Source organism: Octopus sinensis, linkage group LG5, assembly GCF_006345805.1.
Source record: "Octopus sinensis linkage group LG5, ASM634580v1, whole genome shotgun sequence".
NCBI classification, from domain to species: domain Eukaryota; kingdom Metazoa; phylum Mollusca; class Cephalopoda; order Octopoda; family Octopodidae; genus Octopus; species Octopus sinensis.
In genome coordinates, this window is record NC_043001.1 from 104,712,561 (window position 1) to 104,724,933 (window position 12,373).

Below are 12,373 nucleotides of genomic sequence, written 5' to 3' on the forward strand. Positions count from 1 at the left end.
TTGTCTATGAAGATTAAAAGATAAACCCTGTCCTGTTCTTAATTACAAAGAAAAATATAAAAACAAAAAAACTAATGAGATAGAAGTAAAAGGAAAAAATTTTTTATGGGTATTGGTGCGGCTGTGTGGTAAGAAGCTTGCTGCCCGACCACATGGTTCAGGGTTCAGTCCCACTGTGTGGCACCTTGGGCAAGTGTCCTACTACAGCCTTGGGCCAACAAAAGTCTTGTGAGTGGCTTTGGTAGATGGAAACTGAAAGAAGCTTGTTGTGTGTGTATGTGTTTTTCTGTCTATGTTAGTTGTTTGTCCCCTACCACCAATTGAAACCAGTGTAGGTTTGTTTATGTCCCTCTAACTTAGTGATTTGGCAAGAAAAAAAATGTACTGGGTTGGTTTGTTTAACTAAGAATTCTTTCCAGATGGTGCCCCAGCCTGGCCACAGTCTAATAATTGAAGAAAATAAAAAATAAAAGATATTATTTTAGTTACTGCTTCATTATCATTGTGTTCACGTTATTTTTCTTGACTGGTTTTTTCTCCTTTGTAGACAACATCCAGAATATGAAGGTCGTTCGTTCTTTTTGGCCACATATCCCAGCAAAGAGCTACAAAACGAGAGCTTAACACTAGCTGAAGGAAATCTTTTAAATGCTGTAATAATACAACGAATGAGATAAGCCAAGAAACTAACATTTCGTTACGTTTTCTTATTTTCTGTTACCTAACCTATCCAACTGATGGTGTAGAAATTTCTTAGGAAAGGTAACTTCTGTTCTCTGCTTTTTTTCCTTTTTTTTTTTGCCCCACTCAGCATGTTAAGTTAAAATGAAATAAAAACATAAGTTAAAATCTCACTCTACTGTTTCAACACAGTTCCTAGCAGAGGCCATAATTAAAGGACAAAAAAAAAAGTTAAAAAAAAAATTTTTTTTTTTCAAGTCTTATGTGTATTTCTTGTTGACGTATCAATATTAATATTACAAATAATCGTTAACTTGTTTCGTTATTGTTTTGATCTTGCTGCCACTTACGTTATGTCCAACTTGTATTCTAGTCAGATAGTTGGTAAGATATTCAAGATACATTACAACCATGTTGAGAAGTGGTGGCCACATGATTGTCACAAATAAAGTTTAATATCATGATAAAAGCGTGTACGTATATGTGCCTGTGTTCATGTATATGTTATTTCGGTGGGGTCTCTTCTATCTTTTGTCTTTTACTTGTATTGGCCATGCTGGGGCAGCATCATGAAGAACTTTTGGTTAAATGAATCAACCCCAGTACTTGTTTTTGTCTTCTTTTTTTTTAAGCCTGGTGCTTATCTGTCAATCTCTTTGCTGAACTGCTAAGTTACTGGGGGCATAAACACACCACCACCACCGGTTGTCAAGTGGCAGTGGGACGCACACACACACACACGTCACAAGCTTCTTTCAGTTTCCATCTACCAAATCCACTCACAGGGCTTTGGTTGGCCCAAGGCTGTGGTAGAAGACACTTGCCCAAGGTGCTATGCAGTCGGACTGAACCCAGAACCATGCAGTTGGGAAACAAATTTCTTACTGTACATCCACAGTGAGTGGATTTGGTTGAAGGAAACTGAAAGAAGCCTGTTGTATGTGTGTGTGTGTGTGTTTGTCCCCCACCATTTCCTTACAACCAGTGTTGGTGTGTTTACATCCCTGTGACTTAGTTGTTCGGCAAAAGAGACTGATAGAATAAGTACTAGGCTGAGAAAACAAAAAAACAGTATTGGGGCCCATTCATTTGACTAAAACCTCTCCAAGGTGTTGCCCCAGCATGGCCACAGTCTAATGACTGAAACAAGTAAAAGGTAAAAGACGATACTTATGATTGACATGGCAGCACATTTATTGATTTTATATTGCGTTTGGTAATCAATAGCCTGATTGGTTACTGGTTTCCAATCACCTGTTCATTGTATGTCTGACAACAGGAGTAACCATGGCGTGTCAGCGTTTTGGTGCAGAACAAAGGACTTCATTCAAAAAGCATTGTATTTTTTTTTCCATTCTTTACAATATTCATTGATACCTGTCAGCAAAGGATATACCTACCTACTTACATCTTACTCCTCTCCCTCCTTCACCTCCTCTTCCTCCTTTACCTCCTCTTCCTCCTTCACCTCCTCTTCCTCCTCCTCATCATCATTTAACGTCTGCTGTCCATGCTAGCATGGGTTGGACAGTTTGACTGAAAACTGGTAAGCCAGGGAGCTGCACCAGGTTCCAGTTTGATCTGGTATGGTTTCTACAGCTGGATGCCCTTCCTAACACCAACCACTCCAGGAGTCTAATGAGTGCTTTTACATGGCACCAGAGATTGGTTGAAGTGGAACTGAATAATGGTTATGCTACGAAGTATTAAAAAAGAATTATCAGTTATTTATGTTCTGTACGAATACTTTTTTCACCCATAAATATTTATAATTGAATATAAATTCCTTAGTTACTATAATTTATTAGTTTCTTTTGCATATTCTTAGTTTATGCATGTGTATGCAAATATAGTATTGGTATATCCCATTTATGTTCATTAGTAATTAAATAAATAAATAATTTTGACATGTACGAATATTTATTTTACCCCACTGTATATAGGTATAGGTATATTTGAGTATGTATGTATACACAAACACACCCAAGCATACGCGCTCACGCGCACGTAGACACACAAAAACAGACAGACACACACACATATGCACATACGCTCTAAAACGCACACACGCACACAAGTACATGCACACACACACTTGCACTTAGAGAAACACACATGCACACAAACATGCGTACACACGCACATGCACAAACGCAGACAGACACACGCACGCACATACACACACAAATATGTGTGTACACTTGCATATACTTACTTAAACAGATGATCGCAAACATTTTAACCAAGTTGAGATAACTCTGAAGTTCTCTCGATCTTGTAAACCAGCTAATACGGAGTTGTCTCCCATTGCTCAATAATAACTTATTAATATTGTTCACTCTGTCTCTACCTTAAGATATGCTCGACTTTTAAAACACAAAGTGATTAATTCAATTAGTGACATAATTATCGTCTCATTCCAGTATGTTCTGCCATCTTGCAAGACAACCCATTTCTCTCTGCTGAAAGAGTTCCTTGTCTTTACTCTGCGAAAATCTCTTCCAGGTGGATTTTTAAGATCTTCCTCAAATTTGAAGATTTCAATGAATTTTTGAAGAGACGAAAAACCGTAGAAATCTGAAGACGCAAGATCGGATGAATATATAGAGGGAGGCAAAACTTAACAGCCAAATCCCAGTGACTTCTGCCACGTTTGTAAAGAAGTGTGCTGTCTTGCATTGTCTTTATAAAACCAGAAAAAACAATGCCATTGCGATTAGTAGGACTGAACACTTCTGATGGATCGCTGCATTTACTTTGTCCAGCTGGTCACAGTACACGTGCGAAATGATGGTCCCTTGTAAAAGCCAACATCCTTTCAAACCCACGAAATTGGAAGCATAACATCGTTCGTGTGAATTCCTGCTTTGGAGATGGTTTATTATCGTTCGCCTCCCCTCTTTCATCGTTTACGCTTCACATTGTTATTGACGATTAAATTTTCGTCTCCTTAAAAACAGATTCGTTTTCCTCCTGTTCCTGCAATGAATCGCCAACCGAAATCCTTTAGGCAAACTTGACCTCATTCAATTGATGCGGGAACCAAACATCGGTCCTGCTGACATAATCGATTCAATGGGTTTTCATCGATGGATATATAGAGAATACCAAACGAGTTCCCTATGGATACCGTATTTATTACAACGAGTGGCTTGTAAACGTATCTAACGAGCGAAAGCGAGTTAGATACGTTTACAAGCCACAAGTTGTTATAAATACGGTATCCATAGGGAATGAGTTTGGTATTTTATTTATTACACACGAGTAAACGACCATATTTTATTAACCCAATAACTAAATTCTTCACGTTTAGTTGTAACTTATGAATGACAAAAGTAGTGCCGTCACCGTGACCTCGGGTCATCACCATGAATTGACCAATCAGAAGCATTGCTGTCACCGTGACCTCGGGTCATCACCATGGATTGACCAATCAGAAGCAGCGCTCGCAGTATCTGATATATGTTAGATACCAAAAATATCTCAAAGTGTTCTCACTCACATGTGTGTAATAATTTGATAATATCTGCGATCACACTTGTCGTATAACGGAGTTTGATGTTGCTGTTCATCTCGGTTGGTCGGCCAAAGTGACGTGCATCTTGAACCGAAAATTTTCCTGATCGAAATTTTGAAAACCATTTCTAGCACACACCTTCCGTAACAGCATCTTCTCTGTACACAGCGCGTGCCTTTCTGCTCTTTCTACCACTTTCCTGCCACCTAATCTTTATATATAAAACTGTAGTTGTGTGAGTGTCTGTCCCCTTCGATTTAGATTCCTAACTACTCCCACATTTTGCCGTGCAGTTTAACCAAAAGCGGGTATCTTATAGTCGTGATCCATATCGAGCCCTTCTGGGATTTAGCGCGCGTCTACGATGAATCTACGATTAAAAAAAAAAAATTTACCATCTTTTTAATCCATTTTTCGCTCGGTTTTATATAAGGGAAGTAACTCTCTAAAAATTCTTATATAGTTATTTCCCTTACAAACCCGATCAACGCCGGGCGATACTGCTAATAAATAAATAAAAACGCATGAAACGTCGATAATGTTCGTTTTGGTTCTCCATTTTCAGGGTGTGGCCATGCACACAAAATGTAACCTGTCTCGTCGCAAATTCGCGGAGAATTACATTGAAGTGTCAAGTATCTAACGAGTGCACGGGCCCCAGGGACAGGTTAAACTAAGCTAGTTATTAGAGCGCTTGAAGGTTAATGTCAACTGAAACTGAACTCACTCGTTGGTCGACCAAATATGTCGTCATTCTCAACATATTTTTTTATTGTCATATAAATATATTTGAGAAAAATATTCAAGACTTCATTGAGCAAATTTGGCAACTCATAATAAAAAAAAAGTCAGGAAGTCCCTCTCCGACATCGAAACAATAAATTTATTAATTTCTAAAGCGCGAACTCATCCTAACTGTTCAGCCCATCACACCCGCATGCACGCACGCACATACATACACACACATGGCTAAACAAACAAACAAAAAAAAAAATAACAAATTAGACGAACGTATATAAACAGAAGATACAAATATTGCAGGCATTCCCCCCCACACACTAACTAAACATAGACGTACATAGAGATATACGCATGCGCAAATGAAGACATACAATAGAAATACAAGATGGCTGACGGTTAGTAAGGAGAGACAAATAAGAAAAGAAAACAAAAACAAAAATTTAACAAGTACAGGACAGGCTACACAAGGTAAATTCCAAAAAATTTTTACAACAAGAAAACAAGTACAGGACAAGCTACACAAGGAAACATCCACCGTCATCAGCTGTCGCCAGTTAACTCAGGCGTGTTTCGAAGGCAAGACAGGACACTCGTTAACTAGGCCTTCCTGCGAGAGAATTGCTTGGAATTTTATTTTATTTTAATTCTCTCGCAGGAAGGCCTAGTTAACGAGTGTCCTGTCTTGCCTTCGAAACACGCCTGAGTTAACTAGCGACAGCTGATGGCGGTGGATTTTTCCTTGTGTAGCTTGTCCTGTACTTGTTTTCTTGTAAAAATTTTTGGGAATTTACCTTGTGTAGCCTGTCCTGTACTTGTTAAATTTTTGTTTTTCCCGCTTCTACGTCTTGTTGTGGCGTCCTGTACTTACGTATATTTATTTATATATGCATGTATATATACATGTAGATGTAGGTACGTACAAATATGTTTGTATGTATGCATATATTTTTAATTATCACATTATTGTCTGACAGCGCCCCGCGTCAGGTTCGTTTCGATTTGTCGGTTCGTTCCACTTCTTGTCTCCTTTCAATTTATATATATATATATATATATAGATATATATATATATATATATATATATATATATATATATATTATATATATATATATAATATATATATATATACATACACACACCCACATCACGTCAATATTTTTCTGCAAGTTCCCATAACTCTACACTTCGCCGAAAGTGAAACTTGTCCAGAGTTGTCTCCCATCACTGACTACATCTAATTCCTAACGTGTATTGAATGTTCTCAATGTACGGACGGAATGTGCCCCGTTCTACGTCTTTCTTAAAGTTGCTGTGTAAGAAGAGAAGCGTGCTTTCCAATCATATGGTTCCAGGTTCAGTCTCATTGGGTAAGTGTCTCCTACTATACCCTCTGGCCGACCAAAGCCTTGTGAGTGGATTTGGTAGGCAGAAACTGAAAGAAATCCGTCGTACATACATACATACATACATACATACATGTATATATATAAATGTGTGTGTGTACACTTTGGTCTCATATATATATATATATATATTGCTAAAAATGGTAAGACAACAAAAGAATGAAAGAGACCTCGATATTATGTAAATAGAGGAATTTCCGTTGGCCGGATAACTGAAGAGATGGTGGCATGGATTTCCACCTCGGAATCCGAAACTCGAGTTTTATCATGGCTACCGAATAATTGTCACATATTATATTTACACACACACACACACACACACACACACACACACACACACACACACATATATATATACACACACGTGATTGTGTCTTTATTTGTTCTGGATCACCGCTTCACAACTGGTCTTGGTGTGTTTACGTCCCCGTAACCTAACGTTTCGGCCAAGGCAACCGACAGAATAAGTACCAGGCTTTTAAAAATACTGGAATTGATTCGTTTGAGTAAGATTCTTCAACACAGTGCTCCAGCATGGCCGGAATCTAATGACTAAAACAAGTAAACGAGAAAAAGAGAAAAACGTGTGTTTCCAACAGTTTTGATCGCGTATTTTTCGACAAATTTCTTTTGATTGATGAGTTTGGCAAAATTTCCCAACCCATTCCAAGGATATTCTGTTCTACTTTAGGCACAAGGCCCGACATTTTTGGAGAGGGAGACCAATCGATTAGATCAACCCCAATACACAACTGGCACTTAATTTATCGACCCTGAAAGAATGAAATGCAAAGTCAACCTCGGCTGAATTTGAACTCAGAACATAAAGACAGACGAAATATCTATTTCTTTACTACCCACAAGGGGCTAAACACAGAGAGGACAAACAAATTAAGTAGATTACATCGACCCCAGTGCGTAACTGGTACTTATTTAATCGACGAGCGGCGAGCTGGCAGAAACATTAGCATGCCGGGCGAAAAGCTTAGCAGTATTTCGTCTGCGCTATGTTTTGAATTCAAATTCCGCCGAGGACGACTTTGCCTTTCATCCTTTCGGGGTTGATTAAATAAGTACCAGTTACGCACTGGGGTCGATATAATCGACTTAATCCGTGTGTCTGTCCTTGTTTGTCCTCTCTGTGTTTAACCCCTAGTGGGTAGTAAAGAAATAGGTACTTATTTAATCGACCTCGAAAGGATGAAAGGCAAAGTCGACCTCGATGGAATTTGAACTCAGAACGTAGCGGCAGACGAAATACCGCTAAGCACTTCGCCCAGCGTGCTAACGTTTTTGCCAGCTCACTGCCTTGTGACACATCCGAGACGCCTTATAAATGCTATTAGTCGGTGGAGCCAAAATGTCATTATGTATTTGAGATCTGCTGGAGGGCAAATAACTAATACTAGAACGGGGCCCACAGAGCACAATTAGTCACTCTTTCCTCGGTCAGAGGAATTTCAATTATTAAGCACCGATTTCAAATTATCGAGTGCAGCTTCATCAATACGAGGAGTATACTTACTCGTTTTCCTTATATTAGCTCGCATTTCTTATATTGGTGCTGCGAAAAATAAGGGCAGTGGAGTGATTGGTAGGATCGGTGGCTCGTTGGACATATATTCTCCGAACATTATTTACATTTGACGGATATTTGTTCTCATCGTGTTTGTTGTTAACACAACGTTTCGGCTGATGTACTCTCCAGCCTTCATTAGGTGTATTGGGGAAATTTCGAACCTGGGTTCTCATTCCTAAGGTATTTTGCGATGTTATTATTATTATTATTATTATTGAGTGAGAGAGCAGTGCATACCATCAAAGTGACACTGGAGTAAAATATAGCCCAGTATACCCATCCATACTAGCCGTCTGATAAAGGTATAGCAGGAACATGCATCACAACCATATGTGCGCGACATCGTGATCTCATATCAAGATAAACAGCACATGACCTTGCAGGTGGGGCCCAGTTAGAATTTTCTTCTGGTCGAGTAACCCATCCCACTCAAAGGGTCCCTGAATAAGGATTGTTTAAGGATGTTGAACGAAACACCCATGTTTCCAGAGTGAATTATTCAAACCTCAAAGAATCCCTCTCAACACATGGCTATGATGCTCCCCCACTACTTCTGCTCGTGATCAGAGATGCACATATCGTCAGCCAGTAAGGGACTTGCTCAACTGGTGAAGGTCAAACAACTGACAAGCAAATCTGTGGTATTGAGCAGTGTATTTGCTGTAGCCCATCTTTTATACCAATACAAAACAATGTACATGATGACACTTCCAAACAGTTAAGATCAGAAGCCACGAGAGCCACTGCCTGGTACTGTATCAGGGCATTTATTATTATTATATTATTATTGAGTGAGAGAGCAGTGCATACCATCAAAGTGACACTGGAGTAAAATATAGCCCAGTATACCCATCCATACTAGCCGTCTGATAAAGGTATAGCAGGAACATGCATCACAACCATATGTGCGCGACATCGTGATCTCATATCAAGATAAACAGCACATGACCTTGCAGGTGGGGCCCAGTTAGAATTTTCTTCTGGTCGAGTAACCCATCCCACTCAAAGGGTCCCTGAATAAGGATTGTTTAAGGATGTTGAACGAAACACCCATGTTTCCAGAGGTGAATTATTCAAACCTCAAAGAATCCCTCTCAACACATGGCTATGATGCTCCCCCACTACTTCTGCTCGTGATCAGAGATGCACATATCGTCAGCCAGTAAGGGACTTGCTCAACTGGTGAAGGTCAAACAACTGACAAGCAAATCTGTGGTATTGAGCAGTGTATTTGCTGTAGCCCATCTTTTATACCAATACAAAACAATGTACATGATGACACTTCCAAACAGTTAAGATCAGAAGCCACGAGAGCCACTGCCTGGTACTGTATCAGGGCATTTATTATTATTATATTATTATTGAGTGAGAGAGCAGTGCATACCATCAAAGTGACACTGGAGTAAAATATAGCCCAGTATACCCATCCATACTAGCCGTCTGATAAAGGTATAGCAGGAACATGCATCACAACCATATGTGCGCGACATCGTGATCTCATATCAAGATAAACAGCACATGACCTTGCAGGTGGGGCCCAGTTAGAATTTTCTTCTGGTCGAGTAACCCATCCCACTCAAAGGGTCCCTGAATAAGGATTGTTTAAGGATGTTGAACGAAACACCCATGTTTCCAGAGGTGAATTATTCAAACCTCAAAGAATCCCTCTCAACACATGGCTATGATGCTCCCCCACTACTTCTGCTCGTGATCAGAGATGCACATATCGTCAGCCAGTAAGGGACTTGCTCAACTGGTGAAGGTCAAACAACTGACAAGCAAATCTGTGGTATTGAGCAGTGTATTTGCTGTAGCCCATCTTTTATACCAATACAAAACAATGTACATGATGACACTTCCAAACAGTTAAGATCAGAAGCCACGAGAGCCACTGCCTGGTACTGTATCAGGGCATTTATTATTATTATTATTCAAATGTAAGTAATGTACATAATTTTTCATCTCTTGAATATAGAACTGTATTGTATATTCTCTGAAAGTATGTAGTTACGTCTTCTCGCGTTCCGAGCCCAAATTCCGCTGTGGCTCGTTTTGCTTTTTTTTTCTCCTACGATCAAGTAGCATAGATTATTAAGAAAAAAAAAAAAAAAAAAAAAAAAAAAATAGTGGTGATGGAGCGAATGTCAGTCGGTTGAGTAGTTTGAATCTCACAGAACTCACGATAATCACCCATCAGGAGGAGTGAGAGATTTTACGTGGATATTTTTTAAATAAAAAATCTTGCGGTGAAAAATTTTGAAAAAGTTTTAGCAATAGAATTTTTCACCAAAATACAGAAATGAAGGTTATACCTCAAAATATTCTTCCCTCTTTTATGTTTATTCCGAAGCAGCTTTCTCTGGTGACATGGCAGACGTTCTACCATTGGATCAAAACCATCGTTCGAATTTGTTTATCCGTTTAAGAAACAATATTCTTATCAACGAAAATTGTGTTGTTGATGTCTTAAGAACTTGTGAGCTTTTGAGAGAAAATTAGATTAATCTCTTTTGGAAGAGTGGATCTGGAAGCACACAACGCTATAGAAAAACCCCTCTGACTTTTTGTATTCAAGAGGCTTTTAATCCAATAATTGCATACTAATATCTATAGGTCTAAGTACTTCGAGATCCCCTGTTCCAAAAAATAATTATTTTACATTCCTTCGAAAGTTTATAAAATTCTTATGACGTCAACTATATATGTGTGTGTGTGTGTGTGCATGTGAGTTTGAGGTGTATGTGTGCGTGGATTCCAAGACAACCAATGAAAGAACTTTAAGACATCCGGCCCGTTCTCTGCTCGTCTCAATGTACACAACTTTGTTTCGTTTTGTGTGTTTTGTTTCTTTTTATGTTCTGTGACTCCTTATTACTTTGCCTTTACACATTTAACAGTTTTTGTTTTTCTTTCCTGGGTCGGTTTGATGACGTAATTTTCGTGTTTGTCGTCTTGACGTCATAATCTCCAAACACCAGTTGCATTATATTCGCTCGAACACACCGTGCATATATATGTATTTACTATATGGAGAATTTTTAGAGTGAAGTTCCATAAATCCCAACAATTTTATTAAAAATGGAGAAAACAAGTTATTAAAATTTATAAGAAGTTTAATAAATTTTAACAATTTATCTCCTCCATTTTTAACAAAATCGATGGGATTATGGAACTTATTCCTTCCATAAATTCATCATACATTATATACAAGTACTACTTTCATATCTTCGCAAATTTACGCCTGTAAACTCCCAGCAAAGTATGAAGAATCAACATCAGAAATCTTTTTTGGAAACCTCCAATTAAAGGACGAATCCACATTCAACCTTTATACACCTGTATATAACAGGTAATGTGAAGAAACAAAAGACCTGGTAATTCAATTCGCAAACATGACTCCGATTAGAGATGGATTTAAAGGACAATTGTAAATGATAGATTAAAAATATTAAAAATATATATGTATAAAGTAATAGATTTATGAAAAAACCTCCCGATTCAGACATAAAAACGTCAAGACATGCGTGTATAGGTGAAAATATTGGAGAAAATCTGAAGTGGTGATGGAAGTGAACTAAAAGATACAATGAGGAACGAGGATAAAATTCGGGATGGTTAGAATAGGGTACCGACGGCCGTTTCTGGGGGTTCATTGCAGGGAAAAATAAAGGAATATAGTACCCATTATTTGGTAATTCCTCCTTCTATTTTAATCTATCATATACAATTGTCTTTTAAATCCATCGGGGTCATGTTCGTGGATTGAATTACCAGGTCTTTTGTTTCTTCACATTACCTATTTAGATATTTTGCCTCAAGTTACTCTTCAGCACTTCTAAGTCCAAATCTCTACATTGTGAGAGAATTTCTAATCAATCTTCTTTCTCAAAACAATATATATATTAGAAGAAGTAACAGAGTGACTCAAGGTCCGAGGGTTTCGTTCATTGGCACTTATCAAACTAGTTATAGGTCGAAGAGCTTTGAATTTATATGTATCGATTTGAAAATTCGATCTAGAACAATCCAAAGGAAAATATATTTATTACAGGCTACATAAATCTACAGCTCTTCGACATGTAGCTAGTTTGATAAGTGCCAATGTACGAAATTCTCGGACCTTGAGTCACTCATTTCTGCTAGAAATTAATAAAAACATACATATACTAATAATTCGAGTTCTGCTTTTCCTGTTTGCATCACCATATATATATATTTTCCCTCTGTCTTCCCTTCTCTGGATCTTTCCTTCTCCTATGTTTCCGACGAAGAGCTCCGCTCGAAACGTTAAGCCCTCCTTCTTTCGTGAGCGTCCAATAATACTTTATTTGTTCCACGTCCCTCGCGTTGTTGTGTTTTTTGTGCTTTCATATTTGATTAACTATATATATATATATATATATATATATATATATATATATATATATATATATATATATATATATATATAT

The 12,373-nt window shown here is 38.1% G+C and overlaps 1 protein-coding gene across 2 annotated transcripts in view; it reads left to right on the forward strand.

Moving 5' to 3' along the window:
- Positions 1 to 989, forward strand: part of LOC115212304 (NSFL1 cofactor p47) — a 42,146-nt gene extending 41,157 nt beyond the window's left edge. For both annotated transcript variants that reach the window (XM_029781156.2, XM_029781157.2), the window contains one exon: positions 548 to 989. In XM_029781156.2, coding sequence (XP_029637016.1) covers positions 548 to 677 — 130 coding nt within the window. In that variant the 3' untranslated portion in view covers positions 678 to 989. The remainder of the gene's footprint in view (positions 1 to 547) is intronic.
- The last annotated feature ends 11,384 nt before the right edge of the window (positions 990 to 12,373 follow it).